The following is a 25,022-nucleotide window of genomic DNA, read 5'->3' as shown; positions in this document are numbered from 1 at the left end:
TTTCATATGCAGATTGTTAAAGCAGTTGTCCTGGTTTATGAACAGTACTTCTCCGTTCACTCTCTCACTCTCCCTCCTTTCTCTCCCTTTCCACTCCCAGAGTGGACTTGGGACTTGAAAGCATGAAAGGTGAAAGATTACAGACTAAGAACAATTTCCTGGAAACAGCAATGACATAAGAAAATTAATAGTAGCACAAACAATGTTAATTTTAAAAGTGTGCAAAAGTGATGCACATGCAGAAATGCTCACCATAGACCCCTCCTTGAAGCAACCTCTTTTACCCCAGAGAGGGTCCCTCTCCTCACTCCCCAATGAAGTGGGGTGGTATCAAATAACATCAGGGTTATGGACATGCACCCTCATGGCTATTGCAAAAGAACCCTGTCCTGGCTGGAACCAGGATAGATTAAACCTGTGAAAGCGGACAGCTCTTAAAGCTGGGATAACCCAGCTTCCATTTGTCCTGCCTTCAGGACCCTGAGCTTTGGAGGAGAAGAGAAAGTAAAGATTTTCATATGAGCAGTCAATTTATAAGCTTCCACTACCACCCATAAAGGGACTTCTCTTTGCCAGCTGCAGGACAGGCACAGAAGATGCTGTCAAGGGACACCTCCCTGTGGCTCAGAGAATTCCCTTAAATCGTTTTTGCCTTTCAACAGGGAACTGCTCCATGGTGGTTTAACAGCAGCCAGAATATTAAACTCCAAATAAACCACTCCTAAACTTAAACTCCAAATAAGCCACTCCCCTTCTCTCCCACCCCTTTCTGGTAAGAGAGGGACAAAAGCAGAGACTATGGGTCGAGACTGTTTAAAGAAAGCAAAGAGCAATAATGTTAATACCAAAAGTATAGAAAAAGAGATGCTTTATCCACAAAAAGGCACTCACGACCTTAACTTAGCTCCAGGTGGCCGCTGGCACAAAGACAGGATGGCAGACACTCCCTGTAGGTCATGTCCGTGCGGCCCTCAGAGCAAGGGTAAGATGACAGCTGTTCCAGTGCTGTTGGCTCCACATGTTTTTCCAGACAAGGACAAGGTGGCAACCATTCCCACATACGATGTAGCCCCCAGGACAAAGGCCAGATGGCAGGGGAGGCTCCCACAGCTAACATGTCCTACCCCTGAGCCCGAGACAATGGAAAACAATGATGGACAAACCCAGGAAGCTGGATCCTCCATGTCACACCGCCCATTTTCCAGACTGCTGTGCTAGGGCTGTGCTTGGCAGCATTCAGCTCCTCACACCTCAGTCTGCCACGGTTTTGTTCCTCACCGCTGTTCCCACTCTGACACTTCTCTGCTCCCTCCACCACTGCCAACCCAGCACACTCTGCTGGGCTCGGACTCACCGCTGGCAACAGCAGATATGATCTTTGCTTTAAAATAAAATAATAAATGAAATGAAAACCAGTAAGCTCTCTTTCTTTTGTCCTGAAAAAAAAAACCAAAAAAACAAACCTCACAATTTAGGGATTTCTTCTTCTCTGGAAACTTTTTTGTCCCTTTTGGAAATCCAATTTTGCATGCTGACTTGTCACAGGACGAGTGGGAGCTTCAGACAAGCCCTGCCTTAGCCTCAGATTTTTGGCATGAGCTTAAATTTAAGAAATCACTCTGGCCTGCAAGTTCTACGGATGGCGGATCAGGTCTATTAATAAAATGAGTTATTTATTGAACACACAGAAGGTAATACATGAAAGGTCTTCAGAGTTACTTACAACACAGTATGAAACAGAAGAACTACCAAGAGATTACACAAAACAACGTATGATATTGATACTAGCAAAATACTCAGCCCCCAGAGGAGTAACCACAAGGCAGGCGTTCTAAGTAGAAATTCCATGTTTCCAGGAAAATGTGCAGATTTCTGCTTTCTGAAAGTTTGATGTAACTTATACAGTTGGTAAAGGTAGATGCCTGGCAGTCAGTAATCCAGTTTCTCCTTCCAGATCTTACTGACGATTGAGAGATGGGGACTCCTGATTTGTGATCAGAATCCGAATTTACTGTGAGCTATGTATGCTTATATACCATTTTTAGGAAGACTAGCACTATTTTACTACATTCATTGGGTTAAACATCACACAGACAAACTTTACATTTCTACTTAGTTCAATATTCTTTCCGGTCGCCAGTCTTGATTCAATCTTCTTGTAATCTTCAAAGCTAAGGCATCTTGGTTATCAAACTGCATGTGCTAATTAAATCTTATCTTCCACAAGATCTCACTTCCAGAGGAAGATGCTTATTGTCAGCTGAGAGATGCCAGACCAGTGGTAATCCCATGCTGCCAAAATAACTCACTACAAGACAACTTTGTCTGGTTTGAGTTAACTCACCAGTTAACAAGCAACAGATAATCTCATGTGGGGGTGAGATGCCCTGCTACATGACTTTTCACATACAAGTGTCCACTGACTTTTTTTCCTCCCCATTTGTCCATTACTGTTGCTCTGAAAATCACATTTCCATGTGGCTCTTAGTGTAACTCAAGGGGATGGGTGGAGGAACTCTTTGTTCTTTTCATCACCAGTCCCAATAGTATCTGTGTGCAGAGAACCATTTTCTTCCTGTATGTTAAGGTGCTCAAAAGGCTTCTCTCTGTTGTGGTGTGTTTTTATGTTAATGGTTTGTCCGTTCCTCCTCCCTCCAGTTGTCAATCCTCCCTTCTGCCAAGCCCCTGTTTGGAGATCCCCTAAACCAGGAGGCCCCATTGGCCCGTGTGACCCATTCTCCCTCATTGCTTCCCTCATTGGTTTCTGTTGTGTAAACTCCGCCTTATGCTCCTCCCCAACTCTGTTATCATTGCTTCCTGAGCCCAAACCCCACCCTCATTTCTGTTCATTAAAACCCCTTATCCAGCCTACATTCCTCACCCTTGCTTCTGGTCTTCCTTTCTGTTAATAAGTTCTTGGTTGACGGGGTCTCGTGTGCTTTCCACGTTGATTGATTGGGACTCCGGGGTCCCAGGGAAATATTGTCCCCTGTTAGCGCACCCACCTCTCTTCCGTATTTTCTAGACAAAATAAAAATACTTGTAAGAACTACTGATGTGTAAAATTAGTCACCTAGTGGGAACAGAACAAGACACACTCACTATAAAGATAAGTCAGCATTTCCCATTTTAGCATTACCTAAGTAAAATAAGCATCCAGACAATAGTGCAGAAACATTCCTGTTTTTTCCATCTTGTCCTCTATCAATATAACCCGAGCTGAGTTAACCTGTAAATTGTTCCACTGCCTCTGATTACAATATGTTTGAGGGCTCAATGGATCCCAAGATAACTTAATCTTGCTTAAATTGTTTAGATGACTGCATCTCAAATTATATTAATCATCTCTAAAGCATGTTCCAACTGTTTAATAAGCTACATGTAAGTGAATCTTCATATAGAGAGAAAAATGAAAAATGACTGAGGCATAATCATTTCAGAGCTTTCTTTCTCGTGTTTTTGCTGTGCCCATCATAATATGTCACCTGAAGCTTACCAATCCAGACTGTGGCAAAACCTTCAGACACAGGAGTTTGAAGGTAAATCTCTCCATGGATAGGGTCAGGCACAGAAGGATGGACTAAGAACTAAAGTCTGGATTCTTAAGGAAACTCACTTCCATTTCAGAGGAAAGAGACAAAATATTCTAAGATAGAGCCAACCTATTATAAACACATGGGAATAAAATGCATCCACTTGAAGATGCTATACTCCAGTAAAGAGGAGAGGTGTGCAGAGAGATGAGGTCAGGGACCATATGGTTCTAAGGACCTCCTACACAAAGCAATTTAGTATCACTTTTCAAACGAAGGTTTTAACAAGCTTTGACACTGGATACAATTAAACAGTAATTTGGACCCTAATGAAGACCAGGTATGAGCATTGTTTGAAAAACTTCACATTTTGTTTTGGATTCTTTTTGGTCTTAAAGACAAGTGAGAAAATTCAGCAATTCAATCTTTCTTTAAGCAAGTTATTGGAAAATATTTGTGAGGGGTAACCAACTCTTTCACCCTTTTGTAAAGCACAGAAGAGCATCTGATCAGAGGCTTGTTGACAATGTTAAAACTGAAATACTATTGCAGAGATGCACCACAAAGGGCCTTTGTACCAAGAAAAATAGCAAAAATGAGAACAATTTATTTATGCTGAAACTTCTCTTCCTACATTTTCAGTCTTTCTTGTGTGCTTTAACCCATGAAAATCAAATTTATGTTTTAGTCAAATATTCAAGGTCTGGATTTAGGTATTTCCCTTCAATTTCAGTTGGGGGTCCATTTTGAAGAGGTGGTCAATGGGTTTCAGTCTCCCACTGCCAGAATTACCTTCCCCCACTTATTGCCCAGTTCTTTCAACTTGTGAAGTCAACTCCTTCACTCCTGGCCCTTGTCCAGCCAGCCCCTTTACATTGGGATTGTCTTTGTTTTTCCTAAAACAAAAGATCAGCCTAGCAAAAAATGCTAACAGTGCAGTTGTTTAATCATAACAATCTAGCTACAGCTACTGATTACCAATTTTTTTTTAAGCCACAAAGTTTGGCTCAAGCCCTCATTCAAATCTTGAGGGGCTTGGTATCAACAGTACCTTAAAAACAATTAATCATTGTACATACCTTGAAACAGTAAAGTGCCACTGCTACCACTGCTACCGCTGCTAGCACTGCCACTACTAGCACAATTATCAAGGTGTTACCTGAATTTTCTTTAAAAATACAAATACAAAACAGAAGTGCTTTATATCACAAACATTCACTATGGTTCAATAAATACATCAAAGCAATGATTTTTTCTTATTTATAATAAAAAAATATGATTTAGGGAGAAAGAAACATTAAAAGGAAACTGAGACAAGGACAACTATGTTCAAGTTACTTGACTCATACTGTAAGATTTTGAAGTGATACTTTACTGACTTAAGTGTGAATAGCAGAGAGCAGATTATTTTACTTAATTGTGCAGATAGCAAATTCCATGTGTGCTCATGGGATAGGATTTGACAACTTCTTAATACAAGCCCCATTTAAAACCCATCAACTGCCCAGTGTGCTAAACACTGTCTCCAGGTTTGGTGCTCAGTGCCATAAACAGCACTGCTGATTTACAGTAGAGCAGCTCTGTAAATGTTATCCAGCCTGGATCATAAATTTCATGACTCCTGCTGCAAAATCTTTGCAACTTTAATCAAAAACAATGAAACATTGCACAGCTTCCTAGTGCAATCCTGCAATCCAGGTTGACACAAGAAATCCTGAGAGGAGTGATAACCACAGTGTCCACAGGAGATCAAAGCCTACCTAGAAGAAAAGTCTGCACAGCACCAAACTGTTAGAAGAACTGCATGGTTCTTCTACCTCAGGTTTTGTTTCCCCTGCTGTGTCTTGTCCAAAGAATTTGAAAAATTCTACATTCCTGTGGAAACTTCCTATGGATGTCTGGAAAACTGCTATAAAATAAGAACTGCTAAGACAGAGCATTTAATCTAGTCATTGCCTTAGCTTGACTCTGTAACTACCAACTTACGTTTACACCTTGCCAATTCCTTTAGAAGAGCAGCTTTAAGCTGCAACCCTTCTGTATACAGCAGAAATGATTGTAAAGTCATCCCTTTTTTTCCCCTCAAAAGCTGTCTTTCCAGTGGCCCTTGGAAACCCTTTTGATGGCTCAGCAGCTGCTGTGCCATGACAGCTATCCAACATGGTCCAGCCCATTCCCCACTGTCACCAACTGCTTATCTGCTTTCAGGCTGTGCTGAAAGCCACAAAGGTACTCATCTGTAGTCATTTTTCTGTTATGTTGCCTCTATTTTTATGTCTTACTGGCTTGCTTCAAGTTCTCTTCTTTGTTTAGAAAAGGTGCCCTATATTAATTCTCAATCTTTTAGGTGATTGTTTTTAATTGTGTGAAATGTCTTTGTGCTACTGACAATGAAATAACTGTATCTAAGATTTCACAGCTGGAAATTTACTATAGCTCATAAAAACACAAGCATGCATTTAAACATATATACCCCCAGGCCTAAAAAAGGCCTGCTGCATAGAATTAAAGCTTTGAAAATAACAACTGTGGTCTCAATAAGTTTTCTTCTGCAGCCCGACTTATACCACATGCTTTTGTCTTCCCATCAACTCTCTGCTATATTTAGAGCTATGTTTGCTGTCACCAGAGCATTTAGGACAGAATTCTGAGAGCTCTGCTATGAGAGCAGCTATGAGAGCAGCTGGTGGCAGCCACTGATTTTGTAACCTTTGCCACAATAAGCTGCTGACTGAAAAAATAAACTTTTAGTATTCAAATAAACCCATCTTAGGTAACTTTTTTTCTCCCTGATCCAACAAAAATAAAATATGTAACTCCTCCACCCAACTGTACCAATCACACCAAGATGTTTTTCCTCAGTATTTTATAGATTTCTGGCTTTTTGGCTGTACATTGTCCTAACTGGTCCTTATCCTCTGAAATGGAAGAAGCAGCAACTTACCAACATGCAAAGTGCTCACAGTAAGTTTTGTGTAGAGAGGTGTTGAAATATTGCACAGATATTCTCCACTGTCATCTGCAGTGAGATAATCCAACATCAGTGAAAAGTCAGTTTTGTCAATCTGGACTCGAGGCTGGTGAGAGTGAGGTGTGCCATTGAAGGAGGCCAGGACTGAGGTCACTCCATTTTTGTGTAAAGTCCAGACCACACTGAAACCATCAGTGCTCACAGCATCATTGCCATGTTCACAAGGAATTGTGGTGTGACTTCCTTCCACTTCATGCAGGTGGTCTGAAACAGATAAAGAACTCTCTGCACCGTTTTTGGAAAATACTGTGGAGGTTACTTAGACATTTTCTGATTTTTTTTCTGAGGTTTGATACTACCATGAACAAATACAAAAACATATTTCACTACTTTGATATCATATTCAAATATCACAGTATGTTTCTAGAAGCATCTGAAGATTTTTAAAACAAACCTATCTTACACAAAAAATCTAATTGGTATTGATAATATTTCTGAAAATCTTTTTTGTAAAATTTGACTATTTTTCCTCTAATTGAGGGGCTCATTAATAAGTGATTCAGTGTAATCTAGGTTACTCTGTAAAACAGCAGGAAATTCCACACGCTAGAAGCAGAGAGAAAATGCAAGTGATCACATACCTGCACATCTGAAGCAAAAGAATAAAACACAACATAATTTAACTAAAAGAATAAAAAGATTGTATGTAGTTACAATAACTTTCAGCTATGGTGGACTTAAGTACTTTACTTGTCTATATTCAACATTTAACAATTAATGAATAGCTTTAAAAAAACAGGAAAGGGAAGAAGGAGGCAGGTAAGTGGAATTAACACCTAATATATAAAATACTAATACAAGACATATTAACATCATACCACAACTACTGATTTGACAGCAGTGTGGCTGGCAGTCAGCTGGAGAGGAAGATAATAGATTATTTTGACATGGTATAACTACACTTGATTTCTGTGGGAAGGGGTTTAATGAACAGAAGTATGGGGCTGAAAAATCATGAAGACAAAACCAAAACTGTACCCCACACTGCTATTATAGAAACAAAAGCAAAGCAGTTTAATTTCAAAATATGCTACTGAGGGGTTAGATGGATGCAGGGAAATGCAAATACATGTGTAATGAAATGTGCCTTTTTCTCTTGTGGATCAGAGGTATAGATAACAAAACAGACACAGTGCACTTGTTAGCTACTATGATGACATACTTGAAACCTTCCATATTGTAAGCTATTCCATGTAAATTAAAAACTGCACTCTTGTTCTGGAGCTTATGCAGTGGGTTAGGAACAGAGTGGGTGGTTAATTTAGAGGGTAATCAGGGTGATGGAAGCATCCATACACATCTCACAAGGGAACTGCTCTTGAATTGCTCTTCTTACAATTAAAAATATTTCCTAAGAAACAAGAGAGGTTGAAAAGCACCGGTTATTTACTTGAACTGAATTTCCAATGAAATTCAGGAGGAAGACAAAGCAGAGTTGAAATTTCATAGTCCTACTTTTCCTTAACTAACAAAATGAACTGCTGTTCACTAAAATGCAAACTGTTTGCATGCACCCCAGCACTCAGATTGGTACTTAAGGTTGCATGTGAAGAGAAGTACAATGAAAGGATCAAACAGTACCAATAAAAGTCTGGCAAAGATGGAAAATGGACAGAGTAAAGACCATACGCAGCTAAAGCAGCAGCAAACTCTCACCTCCCTCACAGAACCCACATCATTCTCTAAGGTTTCAATGTATTTTGTCCAATAGGCAAAATTCTTTTATAGATAGAGGGCAAAGTTTGTTTATTAGGCACCTCTTAAAATGTGAAACTGATATAGAAAAGATGTTAAGAGTAAAGGTAACTTACAGAAAGGTGAGCTAGCTCCTCTCATTCCTACTTCTTCGAAGTAATCCTAACAAATGCATTTCAAAGGGAAAGGTATATCCTTTTGCACTGTCCCATATGCATGTTGCCCCACTGCTGAAAGAATGTCTTTAGTCTGACTCTGAAGCCAGCTGTGAAATTGAGAAGCAATGCAGGAAGGGATTTCATTCCTACCTTGCATCATCTTCCATTCAGCAGCCCACACGTCATGATGGAAATGAACATAACAGTAGTAAGTATCTGTTGTGTTTATAATGTCCTTTTCGCTTCTAAGAGAATGGAGAACTCCATTCCTGGTTTCCTCCCAATCTGTCTCTTGGACAGATACATTGCCTTGTTTCCAAGATATATTTGGTGCTGGGTAAGTGAAAAAGGCATAGCACTTCAGTCTCCTTTCTGTGTTTGTCTTTTGGTATTCCAATGCATAAGAAGAAGGAGCTGTAGATGGAAAAAAAAAATAAATCCTACTACTTACAAAATAGTTTTTATCTTCAAGTGGTTGCTCTTTTGAAATGCCATTGAGGAGAACAAATATAGCTTAGAACAAAACAATCTGTGCTTGATTTCAGAAGAAAGCACAGCTACTTACAATGCCAAGATTTGCATTGTTCTAAGAAGCCACATTATATGTACCATGTAATTGCCCTTAGAAACCAGTGTGCAGTAGGTTATGAAAACAAGTGCTGTACTAAAATTTTCCAATCCACATTACAACATTTCACCAGAGAAAAAAAATTGCTTCATAACACCATCAGACCCAAAAGGCACTCTGCTGGGTTGATTTTGATTCCATGGAAGAAACAACACAAGGAAATCTGCTGGTGCCATCCCATTTGCAGTGGTGCAAACCAAAGGGTTTTGATGTCTTACTGACCTCGTACACGTAGCAGCACTTCCACTTCTGTTCGATCTTGGGCTGTTCCCACGTAGCAGGTGTAAGAGCCCTCATCAGTCATGGTCAGGTTATTAAGTTTCAAGGAGGCATTTCCACTAGGGATGTTCTCATGAAAAAGGTGTGTTCTGCCTCTGTAATGTGGATCTTGTTTTTCCAGCTGATCCTTCTGTTGGTAGTAACTGTGCACTATTTTGTTCTCTTTGCTCCAGTGAATTACTTCATCATGCCCAGGTGGGAAAGGACAAGGGAGGGTGCAATCCTTGGAAAACAGCCCTGTTACTTCTACCTGTTCTGTAAAACCTAAAGCCCATAAGTACAAATGAATAAATTTAATCAAGTCTACAGGTATATTTCTGCCTTTCTTTATCTCTGACAAAAAATGCTCTTGTAGGTGTGCCATCGTCTCTTTCATGGCTTTTCTGTCACATGAGTCTCTTGGGACAGCAAGGGTGTCCATTCAGTTTAATCAGGATTATAACACAGAGCTCTGCTCTTTGAACTTCTAATCAGTTTACATAGAGATCCCAAGTAAGCACCTACATATTCAAATTAGCACACTGCCACCTTACCACCTGAGCTTCAAGTGTGCTTCCACACACATCTTTTCCACCTTAGACTTTAAAAGCCTTTTGAGCTGTGTAGCTGTGGAAAGGGGTATTAACCCTTTAGATGCGGTGGAAATAAGGCACAGCTTCATGGTCATCCCTCAGGACAGGAAGGAGACAAGTTTTATTCAGAACCACACTTGCTTAAATAGAATGACTCACAACTCCAAGGGCAGAAAAAAGATTATTTGTTCAGAGAGAAGACACCTCTTTCCCAGGGCCTGGTCATGCACCACAACAGGTGTCCTATCTTTGTTATTAATTCCTCTCTATTTTGACTAAGTTATCATCCTGGGAGAAAATCTCCCTAACTGAAACTGAGATAGTTTATCAACCTGGGAACAGAGATGAGAAGCTCTGGCCTAGAATATTTTCCAGGCTGCCATCCTCCAAGCTTTCTCAAGCGTGTGTCCACAGAGCTGCAGCTGCCTACATGTTCAAACATTCACAGTGCCATGCTGCAATGCCCCATGTTACCAACCACCCTCACATAGTGCCAAGCAGTTGTACCATCACAGGAAAAAAAGACATGGTGCTGCAACTGATGGGAAGGATAGAACTTCTTGAAACAGCTTTGCCACCACAGACAGCATCAGGAAGCTCTGTCCCAGTCCCTTGAGATAATTAGGGTGTGCATTCCACAAATTCACACAAGTGCTAGCATCTCATTTCTGTCAACATTTAACTTAGGCCTTGCTGGCATACAGGAGCAATTTAAAATTAATCTTTTAAAAAACTGACTTCATTAACTTAGCATTGTCGTGTCGATCTTCTTGGCCAAGGTCAGACAACCTGTTAGACAGTGCCCAGGGGCAGCTGCCTTCTCAGACATTCTGATGCCCTCTCCAGCTCATCTGGCAGAACAATCCAAATTACTTTTCCTTAGTCTTCTCAACACAAAGTCAGCTAATTTGCTACAAACCGTTTCAGTCTGAACTGAAAAGCCCTGGCTACTGAGCTGTGGGGCAGAAACATTGGCAGGCAACAGTCTGGGAGCTCAATGTGCCCAAGGGCCACAGCCATCCATGCAGCCACCTGAAAAATAGTCTTCTGCTTCAGAAGTGTTTTACATTACCCAAAATCGATTATTTACCATTAATAAACAGTGTTTGAATTCATTAACTCTCCTTAATAAAAATTAGGAATAACAGTCTTCTTTATTATTTTTCATAATAATGAAAACCTACCCCAAAGTGTAGCACTGATGAGAAACAAATAGATGATAACAGCTGGTATGTTCTGTCCTTTCATTTCTTCACTGGTTCATAGATTCATATCAAACTGGCAAAATAAAAGCAGGGGAGAAAACCTGTTTAAATGCAGATCAAAGACAAGCCCGTATCATATAATTTCCTTTCGAGAGCTTGTTTTTTTGTTTGCAACAGACTGGGTTCAGACTTTTGCCTTAAAGTCATTTATTATATGACCCTATGCATTACATAATGGTAGAGGCCCTCTCATTACCTTGTAGCCCCTTGCAGATTGATACTTTAATATTCCCTAGCCCTGCAACAACACTGAGAGTAAACACTTTCTATGTATTAAAATTAATCTTCATCATTCCTGAACAGGATACCAAGGAAAACTGGTGAAGTAAAATTTTCAAAAGAATGTCCCTTGTCAAGCCTGATTTTCTTTACTTCTTAAAATATTTTTCTGGTTACTGCAACATTTGACTTTCTGGGGTGGGAAATTTGACTGCATTTGCAAATACTGCACACATAGAGAACTTTTCACACTTTTTACACTTTCAAGAACATGTGCATGGAAATCTAGGGTAGGAATGCAAAGGAGAAGTAGATTCTCTCACCATATCTTCTGTTTTGTCAGACAGCAAAGAAATGGAGTCTCTCATTCATAACAGAAAAAGAATAACCTTACAGTAACTATTACCAGAGTGGAAGAAGACTTACTTCAGTAAGACTGCAGTCTTACTATCCTAAAATACAGCATACCCCAGTGGAGAAATTACCTCATGAATCAAGTAATTTGAAAATACTTTAAGGATTTTTCCCTAGTCCTTTTTTGCTTTCCAAAAGGCAGCTATAGGTACCATTTCTAACTGACCTAGGACACAGGTTTAGCAGGCTTGCTAGCCAGACTTTTTAGTATTATGAATAATTTTGACTGGTGAGACTGTATCTGTGGTGGATGTGAATACTAAATCCCAAAGATTTTTTAATAATATTTCTTTTGAACAGCTAGTATGATTGTTTTATGTATTCTCACTATTCTTTTAGGAGAAAAGAACAGGATAAAGCAAAAAAAGAACAGAGGCACCAAAATATTAAATCTGATACAGAACTAGAGGCAATGGTAAAATATATACTTATGATAATTTTGTTCCATGTCAGCAACAATTGCCAGTATCTACCTTCTTTACCCCTTGCATTGGCAAGTGGTGTACATGGTGTTTTATTGGATTTCTTTGCTTATTTCCCTATGACTTCCGACTTAATCAATACAATATACTGTGCTTGAATTTCAGAAACTGCAATCAATGCTGTATTTCCCTTAGTGAGGGATCTGCCATGTTTAATTGACAGGCACCTTTCATTGGCACTGATGCTCTGAGGGTAACATGGTTCCAGAGGTACCTCTGTGATGCCTTTGGGGCTGCATGGACAGTGCACACAGCCTCCCACCTTCTAGCTGTGCCCCATAACCCTGCTCCAAAATACACAGCTACAACTACTTAGCTGAAAATTTTCATGTTCAGCACAAACCTTAGCTTTGCATCTTCCCATTAGAGAAAAATGTGTGCTGGTCTGTAGAAAAATCTGAGTGTAGGTTCTGGCCAGTCTTATCAGCAAGTTCTTGGGTCTTATAGGAATAAAGTGTTTGCTGATAATTAGAGTCACACTATAAAGGACTGAACAATCATGCTTTTCCTATTTGTCACAGACATAAGTGGCACAACCAAGAAATCATGCCCTAAGGCTTTGGAGTGAAATATCAATATGAAATGATATATACAGACAGTGCACAACCAGACTTAAGATCACTGTAGTCATGTTAGTTACTGATGGTCTAATTTTCAGGAGAATTATTTCATACAGAATCACCACAAGCTCAACTGGAAAGCAGTTCAGCCAGGGTTCTGAGAACAAGGCAAGTGCTAGACTGCATCTCCAAAGACATACTGAACAGCTCAAATAATGGTAGGAGGAATGCTGCATTTGCTTTGGCCACTACAGGATAAGAACACTTTTTTCAACTACTTTCTCTTTCTTGTTAATCAGTGACCAAACTTTGAGCTCTGCATTCAAGTTGAAACCTGACCAGAGCACTCCTGCAGCAAACAGCCATCGGAGTTGGTGGCTGCTCAGTGTACTTTCCTCTGTTGACCTCTTTGAGAACAGATATGCATGTTGAAATATCCTCCTTTCAAATAATACATTTCTTAGTACAAAGGATTCTGATTAATTCCTTTTCAATGCAACTTAAGAACAACACATTTCAAGCATACAAACACGAGCACTGAGAAATACCAGATTTTCATTTTTAACAACAAGGAAACAAGAAAAACAAACATGCGAAATTCTCAAAAACACATGTTAATGACATCCTGTTAAAATCTCTTACCTGCCACATTGATACTGGCTTTCTAGAATTTCCTCATTGAATCTTCAGAGGATTTCCTTCAGTAAAACCAAGAAATTATCTGCCTCCCCACAATGAAACCCTTACAACTTACATGCTTCATACTTCAGTTGTTGAGAAATGCTCCCAGTGGAAGAAAGTTCCACAATCTCTCTCCCTGTTGATCTCTGCCTCTCTCCAGCTGCACTTTGAGCGCCCCACCCACATGGCACAGGGCTCAAGTAACTTACATGCAAGTTCTAAGTAACTAACATAAAGGGAAGCAGCTGTTTCTACAGTGAGATCTACGATCCAACACACCCGAAGATTTCACACCTTTTACATTCCTTTTTTGGGCTTATAAAACCTTTTCTCTTAACCATTTCCTTTGCTGGCAAGCCCAAAACTCCTGCAGTCTCTGAAAAGAAATGGGTAAGAAATACCATTTAATATATGGTTTTAAGCAGTCGCGATGCGCTCGGGGCGGCAGCGGCAATTCTCTTACGGGATAGAGCGCAGGAACCCGGCACAGAGATAGAGCTCAGATCTCTGTGGGCTCAGCAGAGCATGAACAAGAAGTAGGCGCCTAGGGCTAGGTTAGGTAATTATTTTCTAACAATATTTTAACACTGACTTATTCTCTCCTGGACAATTCAAGTCTTGTGTGCGCCACCTGGTTTCCAGCAGAACAGAATGACTCAAGTATTTTCGGGAAAGCAAACAAAACGCAGGAAGAAGTGGCAAGAAGGGGTGTCTCCCCTCAATGACCTTTGGCTGGTGCTAGGAGCATACATTCTTGCATTCACGGAATCATTTCAGTTGGAAAATACCTCTGAGACCATCGAGTCCAACCTTTGAATGAATTAATTTCTCAACTAGGTTATGGCACTAAGTGATACGTCCAGTCTTTGTTGGACACTCTCAGGGATGGTGAGGTCCCTGGACAGTTCATTGCAATGCCTGAAAACCCCTTCAGTGAGGAAATTCCTCCCAGTATCCAATCTAAATGTGCCCTGGCGCAGCTTGAGGCTGTGTCCTCTTGTTAACAGGGAGAACAGACCGACTGCCACCTGCTACAACTTCCTTTCAACTAAAAAGAGTGGTAAAGTGGTAAAGTCTTTCCTGAGGGGCTCCTCAGGGGAACTGCCCTTCACCAGCTCCCTTCTCTGGACACGCTCCAGCACCTCAGAGTCAGTCGGGTAGCGAGGCATCCAGAGCTGGACACAGCCCTCGAGGTGCTTCGCCAGTGCCATGCACAATCCCACCGGGAGACGGGGCCTTCCCACCTGCTGCCTTCCCCACCCCGAACCACGGCGCTCCCAGCCGGTACCCGCGGCACTCTGGGCTACCCAGACTCACTTCTCCGCACCTCAGCCCGTGAGCTGCAGCTGCTGATGATCCGGACCTACACCGAGCGAGGTGTTCCGAAGTCCGTCTGCGGCAAGGGAGGACAGTGTAAAAGTTGCCGAAATTCCAGTAAATCGCTGAGCAGCTTTGAGGCGAAAACTTAGATGACGGGACTGTGTGGGCCGTCACCGCTCCTGAGCCCGCCCCTGTCGCTATGGCTACGAGTAAATATGGCGGAAGAAGGCGCGGGCCGGCGCGGGGAGCGGGCCGAGGAAGGGCCGGCCGAGCGCGGCCCCGGCGCGGCTTTTCACATGTTCGTGCTCATGGAGGACCTGCTGGACAAGCTAAAGCTGCTGAACTACGAGGAGGAGGTGCTGCGGCGCCACAACATGCGGCCTCTCTCCAGGTGCTGCCGGCCCGCGGCTCCTCCCGGCCCTGGCCGGCAGGGTGCTGGCGTGGCGGCGGGGGGAAGGAAGGAATCTCTGCAAAGGAATTCCTGCGAAGGGATCCCGGCAGCTGTCAGAGCCTAGGGAGGAAAGTGGGATGGCATCCACATGGCAGCCTGCCTGGCCCAAGGGGAAACTATCCATTACTAAAGCTTCCCGTGTGAGCTGGAAGCTTTCAGAACGCGAGGCCCCTCGAAAGGCTGAGATGCGATAAGTAAATACTCCCTTGACCATCCCTGCCCGCGGCAGGTACTGGGTATCTGCATCCCAGGGTAGCTGTGCAAGAAATAATTCTACCTATTCCCCAGAAAATAGCTCTACCTAAATTCTAAGTTATTCTAAGTAACTCCAAATATCTGGAATTCAGAATAGCTGTTCGTGGGGTGTGTATATTTTGCGACCCTTTAACCCTTTACAAAGAGGGTCTTGGACCTGTTGTTGGTAAGGCTGGGATTTTCTATCCATACATATTTGTTTCGTATGTCATGTTTTTTATGTCTTTTTTTTAAATTATGGTGGGAGACAGGAAGCCTGGGAAACAGGACTAATGTGCTCTCAAAATCCATCTGCCCAAATAACTTTTAAACCTGTCTGTCAGTTTCAGCCAGGCTTCACAGCAGGGTGGAAAGTTAAGGATTATAGAATTAAGCTTTTTCTAAGCAACAATGTGGTAAGGGAGTCCAAGTTATTCCCTTTCTAAGAAGGAGGCTAAAGTGTGAGCATGGTGGCTGTCAGTTGGTTTTAGCCTGCTCTTGGACCATCGAAATGTTTGGAGTAGGGCAACAAACCTTTGTGTACCTTAGTGAGTAGCTGTGTCGGTACAGGGAAGCATTTGGTTCCCAGTATCCAGTGTGCATGTAATTTATACTTTGGTGGGAATAACTGTGGTCTGGTTTTATGGACTGAATTCTTGTTAGGTCCACATATTTGAATTTGGTGTGGTCCAAATCAGATCCAGTTTTCATTGCTCTACAAAGCACAGTACATAAGGACAGGTGGAGGATCACTTCAAAACATGCTCCTGATCTGAGCTGAATTTGCAGATGTAGGAATGCTATTCCTCTTACTTCTCTTGAGGAAAGTGTGAAGGAGAGGTGATTTGGGGAACTTGGCAGCCAAGTCTGGTGTTGACTAATAACTTACTCAAAACTGGAAATAAGCAAATTGGGTGTAGAAAACTTGGTCTGCTGTGGTTACGTGTGAAACCAAGCATCCTGAATTTAGTTCAGATGGGTTGCTCATTGAGAAAACTGGGTAAAGAAACTGCTCTGTAGCTTGTGCTTACCTGTGAAGTTGTAAGAACTCCAGAAGGTTACAATACGTCCCATGTGTCCCCTTTTTGAACAGGCACTACTTTGCGCTACCCACCAATCCCGGCGAGCAGTTCTTCATGTTCTGCACGCTGGCCGCCTGGCTGATCAGCAAAGCGGGACATCGCTTCGAGCAACCGCAGGAGAGCGACGACCCCAACGCGGTGATTTCAAACGTGCTCTCGGAGCTGCGGTCCTTGGTGAGTGCCACGCGGGTTCTCTTCCCCAGTGTGCTGCAAATGTTGCCCGATGCCCCAAACAGAACACAAACTAACAGAGTGTCAGTTTATGCGGTGCTTTTTTCAGGGCCCCGGGAACCTGCGGACTAGCGTCCAAAGTCAGGGTCCCACAGTTCCCTTTTTCGTCAAGTTTTTTATACCTTTTTACAAAGTAGTCTACGTGCAGAGGTACACATTCTTCAAGACAATACAGATACATAAATCTTGTAGATATCATTCCTAAAAGTTATAAATTTTGCATGCTTGTCTATTCAAAACTATAAGCTACCCCCCTTTAATTCCCCCTTGCATGTTTTCCCATCACCAGAACCCTTTATTTATTATTACACTCTAGCCTTATCCTGAAAGTTTCTAAATGTTCTATATGCTCCACTAAATTCTTTAATTATCTTTAATTATTGTTTCCACAGTCCCCAGCTCATTCCCAGGGCTGGTTCCCAGGGCCTGTCCGAGAACTGCAGTTTTCTAAGCCTTAGCATGACTACTACTATATCTACATTAGTCCTTTTTCTCATTATTTCGGTATCAACAACACCGGCATTCCCTTCGGAAATAACAGCAGCCTCACGCTGCTCTCCTGCTGGCTCTGCTCCCGAGGACCTTTCCTAGCCGTTTGTACTATGTTACTTAGTCAATAGGAAGTTTACATAGGCTGTACCTACTCGATGATTTTTTTAGCGCTACAAAAATGGTCTTATAAAATGATTCCAGTTAGTTTTGTTCTGCAGTCTGTAAAATGGATTAAACCAGGCTTACCTTTTATAGTGCCACATATGTTGCTCATTTATAGTAGCATAGTTTTCAGAGATTTTATCTGGAAGGTTTACACAGTTTGTGATCCTGCTCCTGCCAAAGCCAATGACTTAATTTGTAGTGTAGGAAATGACTAAGAATAGTGTTCATGTTCTTTTTTTTTCTTTTTTTTTTCTTTTTTTCTTTTTTTTTTTTAAGGAGTAAAAAGTTGCACAAACTGTCAGGAACTACTGAGATTTTCTTTTAATTAAAAAAAATAAAAGAAGGGGAAAAAAGCCCCCAAAGGTTAGGAGAATGTATCAACTGACAAGAAGCATGATCATATAGAAGATTATACTCTGGTGCAGCTGTGAATATTGTTAAGGACACTGTTCCCTAAAGGAGTTAAGCCATAACAGACTACTATGTTTGTTCTGCATGACAGCAATAAAATATTTCATAAATAAAATCTGGAGCAAACAGGGCACTATTGAAAAGTTGGTAGTTAAGTCTCAGTATCTGAGTTTCTCTGTAGCTGTTCTTACCTTGCCTTGTCACTCATGGCTTCTGCCTCTTCTGCTCCCTGGGAGTATCCTCGTACCACGTGCTTAGAGATTTCTACACTGCATCTGTTCCTTGGCTTCGCTTTTCCTTCTGTTGCCTCACTGGGGCTGCCTAGGTGAAGAATGGAAATTGTCATTAATAAAATCTTCATAGACAAGGGACACTTTATTTTTAGAGTACAAAAACTTATCTCCCTATGAGGAAATTTGGGTTGTTAGGCCATTAATAAACAACTTGTCTCTTTATTTTAGGGAAGGACTGTGGATTTTCCTCCCTCAAAATTAAAGACAGGCTGCGGAGAGCAAGTGTGCTATGTCCTTGATTGTTTAGCTGAAGAAGCCTTGAAGCACATTGGGTTTAGCTGGAAAAGGTACAGTACACTTGTAAGCATCCTCCCTTATGCATTGTTTTCCAGCAATCAGTTGTAAGTTGTAGTGGTAAAATAAAACATAGGAATGACTAAAAACGTTTTACTTGACATTTCACGAGCTGGAAAATTCAACTAGGCTTAAAGCAGGGCAACCAATTAATTCCTAATGCAATTTCACACAACTGGCCTGTTACCAGCAAGGCTGAGTTTGGACCATTATACACTTAGTTAATTAAGGTTTAACTGATGAATTTTATTTTTTGTTATTTCCCTACACGTAACTCCTTGTTAATCTGATATTTGAGTTGAAACATTTAATGTCCTTTTAGGTTCTATCAATCAATAGTAAATTCCTGGAGTTATGCACAGTATGATCATGTTACAAGTAGACTAGAGTAATTTTATTTAGTCTGAAGAAAATCTTAGGACAAACTAGATGACAGATAATCTCGAGTATATGAAAATGTCACTTTTAGTGTTCTTTATTTCATTCTTTTCCTCTGATGGGTCTTGAAATGGACATAACAAAGTAAATTCTACCTTGGAAATGTTTTACTATTACTTTTCTTTAGTGTGCAAATTCTACTGTAGGCTGAAAATAAGCCTATGGTGACTTGCACTTGCATTTCAAGAGCTTAGACCAATAGAGGAAAAACCCCAGAATTTACTTTCTGAATGACTTTGTAGTGTGAATGTACTGTACTGCCTTTAATTTTAAGACGGTTCAAGATGAACAAGACTTTCAAGGTTGAGTGTATATTTATTTAAGTTGTGAAACACCAATTACTGTCTAGGTATGTTCCACATCATCTGTTTTTCTCATGAAATGTTTTGTTTGCAGAGGTATTTACAGTTTATTGTGTTTAAAAGCTCTGCTGTTCTTTGAATTAATTTCAGGCCAGCATACCCAACAGAAGAGCCAGAAGAAGAAGAAATAACAGAAGATGATGCAGAATTAACACTTAGTAGATTGGAAGAGGATGTTGCAGTAGGTTTATTTGATTGGTTTTGATTATATTAGTATTGGTCAACTATGAGGAAGTTTTTATTCACTGTTCATTTTGTTTGGCTTTGTTTAAGAATTCTTTTCAAATAGCTGTTCAGGATTTTTCTTGCAGCTCCATTCCTGCATTGTCAGATTCTCTGTAGAGTGTTTTGTTGCTTTTCAAGTGAGATTAACTCTTCAAGACAGAACGTATATTCTTATGTGCAGTGGAATCTAACTGTGCATTAAAAACATGGAGATTCAGAATTGTTTTTTTTCTACTGATAAATCTACTCTTGATGTTAAACTGAAGGGTTAAAATAGGAAAACAGTTACCTGCTCTTGTCTATATCTTGTTAAGGTCTAAGCTGCTTAAATTGGGAAGTGGGAATGAAACAGTTAACTAAAGCACAGTTGAAATCCTTCAAAGAACCTCTTGATTTGCTCTCAGGTATTGTCCTACTCCATGATTTTCACAACTAACGTGTTCTGTTATCTCTTTGGAACGTGTGTTAATAAAACCACTGAGCTGTTATTCCTTTACTAGGTATTACATTACCAGGAAGTTTATACCAAAAGAATACTCATTTTTTTAGAGCTCCTAGTGGTTCTACAGGGATTAATTACATGCCAATGTAATTTTTTTTTTGCCCAGTCTGTTGTTGCTGCCAATATACTGATATTAGTTGTATCCATAATTGAATTTAGCAGTATTTCCAGCAATTAAATGCTAATGATGAGGTTCATTAATTGTTTTTTGGTTTTGATTCTTTTGAATAGAAATTATGAGGCTGATAGAGACAAGCCTAGTTCTGTAAGTCTTGGGGAATGGGATAGTCTCTATTAGGTGGCCAGCAGTAGGCAGTGAGGCTAGGTGTGCAAGGAAATCTGCACAGTTTTGTTTCTCAGTTCTGATAACCAGTCTTCTTGTTCTGGTGGTATGTTCTTTTAAATGCTGCACAAATATATATTGTCCATTTAGCAAAAGATAGTCTCAATCTAGTCTTCATTTCTTGCAAGTATTCAAAGGACTTGGGGTCAGACATGCCAGAAGAAAATAGTGGTCCCCATTAGTTAAAAACTGGGTAAAGTAGAGGAAAGAGGAATAAACTCCAAGGTTTTCACTGAGTCTTGACCCATTTTACCCTAAGACCTGTGTTACTGCAGCTTTTATGATTTGTTTAGAAAGAAGGTGGATGAAAAAATTTCATTTTGGAAAAATTTTGGTGAAAAAGGCAGTCAAGAGTGGGCCAAGGTGTATAAGAGTGAAGTGTAGGGGTGATAAAATGGCAGATGAAATACAGAATAGATAAATAAAGTTTAATGCACAGAAAAAGCATTGTTACTTACAGGTGATGGCTCTCAGCTGATTGGAGGAAATTTGGAGACTATACCAGTTCCAGAGTACGTGAGCAGACTGCGTGGTCTCATGGGCAAGAAAAAAACAATTGCCTCAGTTTCAGTTGTGTTATTCTGCACACTGAAGATCATTCTGTAACCCCAAATATGTAGTGCAAACAACATCTTGAAAACTATGTTGAGATCTGGTTGTGGTTTGGTTTTTGTTATGATGGGGTTTTATTTTTAAGGTAGAGCTTTAAGAAATACATTTAAAAATACAATTACCATACAGCTATTGGTAATGGGCCATTTGATGTTAGAGGCCTTAGCTTTAGGGTTTGGGGTTTGTCAGTTGGTTGGTTTATTTCTGTAATACTGTGGTGCTCCGAAGGAAATGTGGGGTAGCTTTGATCTTTAGCTTGTCCTAGGTATTGTGTCTCTCCATAAACTCCATATCATAAATTCTCCATGTCTTGTTTTGTTCAGAAATATGGAACTTAATACTCTTTGGTTTGTGCTCCTGCAAAATAAAATCGTGGAGAAACATTGTACAATACTTACTGAAGTCTTACTTTGAAACTTCTTTTAAGGAAGAAGAGTCAGACAATGAAGAAAATTATATTGACCTGGATGTTTTAAAGGCACAGACGTACAGATCAGTAAGTTGTTACCCATCAGTCCTCTCTTGAGAGATTTTTACATTTATTGAGTCTAAAAATCCTTGTGTAGTCTTTACTTGAAAAAACACTCCATCTGAAATGAATCGGATATTATATATTAATATTATTTTGAAAGAACAATGTGCAGCCAGTTTCTAAACTGGTATCACTGCGGGGCTGCTGGGAACATTTGCAAGAATTTTTTTGCAGAGTATTTAGAGAAACATGGTATTAGTTTCATGAGTATATTTTAATCCCATGTGCATACACTATTTCTGAAATGTATTATAATTTCTTTATATATATATTTGTTTTCAGTTTTAAGTATGATGAGAAGATATACTTATTTTAATTCTTTATGAATTCAAAGAAAGCCATTAAAGAAATCTGTTTAATCTGTAGTTTAGATCATTCTGGATATAAATATTTTTTTAATACTAACACTGCAAACCATTAGTGATTTCTAACAGTTCTCACTGTGCATAACAATGGTATTTTGTGTATAAACTTCGTGATTTTTACACAGAACATGAATGACACTCCAAAGCAAGAAGAGATTTTACAATCCACAACAGATGCAGCAGAGTGGAATCTGGAAGTGGAACGTGTGCTTCCACAGCTGAAAGTCACGGTCAGGACTGACAATAAGGTATGGAAGAATGGATTTGTCTGTGTACACGTGGTGATTAAAATGTGATTTCAGTCGGTGCTGTTTACTTTCTGTTTGCAGTTGATGTCTTTGGTCATGCTAAGACCTGTGAGTAATGGGCTCTCCAGTGCTACCTTGTCTGAACCTTTGTCAGTTACTTTGACCCTAGAAGCAATAATTTTCAGTAAGGTGCTTTTTCAATATCATATTTTTTTCCTGCTCCTTACAAGGCACCTTATTTCTATATATTTATTCAGTGGGGATTTTTGTCAGTCCTCTGACATTTCCAACGTATTCACACTTCTAAAAAATTATATCCTCAGTTTAACAACTGTTAAAACATCTTCTTGGAGGACAGCTGATGGTCTTACCTTTCAACCCTTCCATTTTCAACCACATGAAAGGCTGATTGTATGGAATTCCTCTTGGTGCACTTTACATGACTGTAAGGTAGATCTGTACTCTGGTCTAGTCATCCTGAACTCTCCTTATGTTTAGTGAAAAGAAGTGAGCACTTTTTCAGCTGCTTTTGCTCACCATATCCTGGTAACTGTCTCGGGGTGAAATTCATCCATCATGTCTTAGAACTGTGTATTTCTCTCCATAGTCAATTTCAAGAAATCTATGATGAGCAGCTTAAAAGTAGGCATTTTTCTTTGGCAAGTCCAAACCTAAAACCTGCTCCTGGTATTGCCATAAGCATTCTTCCTAGGAAGCTTGTATAGCACACACAGATCAGTGCAGTATTGAAATTGTTCATTTGCAGTGACCCAGGTAGTTGGGGGTGTTGGAGCAATCTGCAGCACTGATATAGCAATACAATACATACACATGAATACAATAAAAGACAATTATCTTGCCAAAAATAGGGGAAACTTTCAACTGTCTGCTGAGCTGCTTGCCTGTCTTACACCGTACTGCATTTTTCTCTGTGAAGAATTGCCTGGCTCGACCCACTCTTCTGTGATCCTCAGTAAGCCCATCTGTTGCAGAGAACATGATGCTTGAGTCTCACAGTGAGGAATTAAAACTTAATAAAGACATACATGAAAAATTAAAGCCACTGTAGGATCTGAGGTTTACTAGCTTCTAGCTTAATGTACCATCTCTTGGCCTTAAGGAATATGTCAAAATGAACATGAAAAGATGATTATTCTTCTAGCCTCTTTCAGAAATAATCGGAGAGAAGTGTTTGGCCTTTTTCCATTCTACCAGAAAACATGATGTTCTGTTTCTTAAGCTGTGTATGTAAACATAGTACCAGGAGAGTTTTAATAGTTTAATCAATGGCACTAGAAACTAGAACTTACTGTAAAGTCCTGGACAGAGGTGGGTGTGGATTGTGTGCCTGTTGTTTTTATTTAAACTCCAAAGTTTGGCTAATTGTGAATAAATTTTCACCAAATCAATAAGAGCTCGTGAGTCTCCTGCAAACCTGAAACACAATGTAAGCACATTTTCTCTAGTGGCTCATTACCTGGTGTGCAGTGCCAATTCACAGCACCTTTTCTCAGCCCTCACCCCAGAGTCCATATATGTTTCCTATGATCTTGAAGCTGGAAATAATTTTCCCCCTTCTAATTGTATCCTGTTATCAAAACCAAATTTTGGTATTTCTGACTCTTTCATTTCTTTCCATTCTTCTCCTGGTTACAGTAAGGACTAAAATAGAAGGGAAAGAACAGATAGACCAGAACTGGTAGGTTCTGGTAGGTTGGGCATCAAAAAGCACTCATTTTGTGTAAGAATAAGCTGAACTAGTGCAGCTACAATCAATATTTTTAGTATTTGTGCCCTGAGTGGTTTCCAGCAGAAACAGTTCCATGAGGATCAGATTCTAAAAAGCATAGCTACTGTGGTATCAGTGAGGATGTCTATGTTTGTTTATGGATTTGAGTGTCACATGTGACATTTAGGAGATTTATAAATTGTGTCACATTGAGCCAGTGCCCCTGGCTATGAACGTGGCAGTGGCAGGATGATACATGGCAATAGTATAAAAGATAACTGACCCTGCTTTGCATACCTTCTGTTGTTCAGTAATCAGAGAAGGATGAAAGTTGTAGTTACCTGTGTTTTAATTTGTGATGTCTCTTTTAGGATTGGAGGATTCATGTAGATCAAATGCATCAGCATAAGGATGGAATTGATTCTTCTTTGAAAGAAACTAGGGTATGTCTTGCATGTAGAGAATATTTTACTAATCTGTCAACATTTTTATTTTCTCTTTTATTTGACATGTATTAAGAACTAGTGGTCTTTTTTTTTCTTCGTTTTATTTGTGCTATTGCTGTAAAATTAAAAAGGGAAAGATATGACAATGATCATTAAGGACAATGCTGGTGGCAAAATACCTTGTGGGAAAGAGTTGTATGTGTGAGGATTAACAGGGCTATCAGGGTTCAGTAATGAATACGTTATCATAAGTACATCCTGACTACAAAGGAAAAAAGAGAAAAATACAATCTGAAGGTGGTGTTAAAAACCCCAAAATACTCTCAAATACTGTTGCTAGAGTAGCTTACTGACATTGACATTTGTAATTAATTGAGGAGGGGAGAGTGATTTCAGTAAAGACTGAAATATGTGCAAAGGAGGTAGGCAAACCAGAACACGTTGGGAATAATTTTTTGTTGGCTAAACACAGTATTTCTGTACTATTTTTCTCTCTCTCTGTAGGCTTCCATAACCTTTCTTAACTACAGCACCATTTTGATATTGTTTGCATACTGTCTGTATACTGTCACAGAATGTGTTTTTCTAGGGTTACCTTGACAAACTCCATAATGAAATCAGCAGAACACTGGAAAAGATCAACAGCAGGGAAAAGTACATCAACAATCAGTTGGAGCACTTGGTTCAAGAATACCGTTCAGCACAAGCCTTGCTGAGTGAGGTATTGCTG

General features: G+C 40.1%; 2 protein-coding genes across 16 annotated transcripts in view; one reads left to right on the top strand and one right to left on the bottom strand.

The window, feature by feature from the left end:
* The window catches only part of HHLA2 (HHLA2 member of B7 family), a 47,315-nt gene extending 25,955 nt beyond the window's left edge, over window positions 1-21,360 (bottom strand). The window contains exons 1-10 of one of the 11 annotated variants that reach the window (XM_088156632.1): window positions 20,819-21,360; window positions 18,095-18,224; window positions 11,081-11,174; window positions 9,268-9,588; window positions 8,568-8,831; window positions 7,146-7,187; window positions 6,478-6,768; window positions 4,613-4,701; window positions 2,882-3,021; window positions 1,655-2,606 (exon numbers count right to left, since the gene is read on the bottom strand). In XM_088156632.1, coding sequence (XP_088012758.1) covers window positions 2,495-2,606; window positions 2,882-3,021; window positions 4,613-4,701; window positions 6,478-6,768; window positions 7,146-7,187; window positions 8,568-8,831; window positions 9,268-9,588; window positions 11,081-11,144 — 1,323 coding nt within the window. In that variant the 5' untranslated portion in view covers window positions 11,145-11,174; window positions 18,095-18,224; window positions 20,819-21,360 and the 3' untranslated portion in view covers window positions 1,655-2,494. Of the gene's footprint in view, window positions 1-1,654; window positions 2,607-2,881; window positions 3,022-4,612; window positions 4,702-6,477; window positions 6,769-7,145; window positions 7,188-8,567; window positions 8,832-9,267; window positions 9,589-11,080; window positions 11,175-13,478; window positions 13,894-13,918; window positions 14,770-14,834; window positions 15,012-18,094; window positions 18,225-20,818 lie in introns of those variants that run through there. The other 10 variants (XM_088156636.1, XM_088156617.1, XM_014892223.2 and 7 more) reach the window with 10 other exon arrangements.
* IFT57 (intraflagellar transport 57) overlaps window positions 15,030-25,022 on the top strand; it is a 33,725-nt gene continuing 23,732 nt past the window's right edge. For all 5 annotated transcript variants that reach the window (XM_088156607.1, XM_088156602.1, XM_088156594.1 and 2 more), the window contains exons 1-8: window positions 15,030-15,228; window positions 16,616-16,778; window positions 18,365-18,483; window positions 19,381-19,471; window positions 21,400-21,468; window positions 21,995-22,117; window positions 24,218-24,289; window positions 24,882-25,013. In XM_088156607.1, coding sequence (XP_088012733.1) covers window positions 15,053-15,228; window positions 16,616-16,778; window positions 18,365-18,483; window positions 19,381-19,471; window positions 21,400-21,468; window positions 21,995-22,117; window positions 24,218-24,289; window positions 24,882-25,013 — 945 coding nt within the window. In that variant the 5' untranslated portion in view covers window positions 15,030-15,052. The remainder of the gene's footprint in view (window positions 15,229-16,615; window positions 16,779-18,364; window positions 18,484-19,380; window positions 19,472-21,399; window positions 21,469-21,994; window positions 22,118-24,217; window positions 24,290-24,881; window positions 25,014-25,022) is intronic.

Source organism: Sturnus vulgaris, chromosome 2, assembly GCF_052056855.1.
Source record: "Sturnus vulgaris isolate bStuVul1 chromosome 2, bStuVul1.hap1, whole genome shotgun sequence".
NCBI classification, from domain to species: domain Eukaryota; kingdom Metazoa; phylum Chordata; class Aves; order Passeriformes; family Sturnidae; genus Sturnus; species Sturnus vulgaris.
This window is presented reverse-complemented; position numbering and strand designations above follow the sequence as displayed.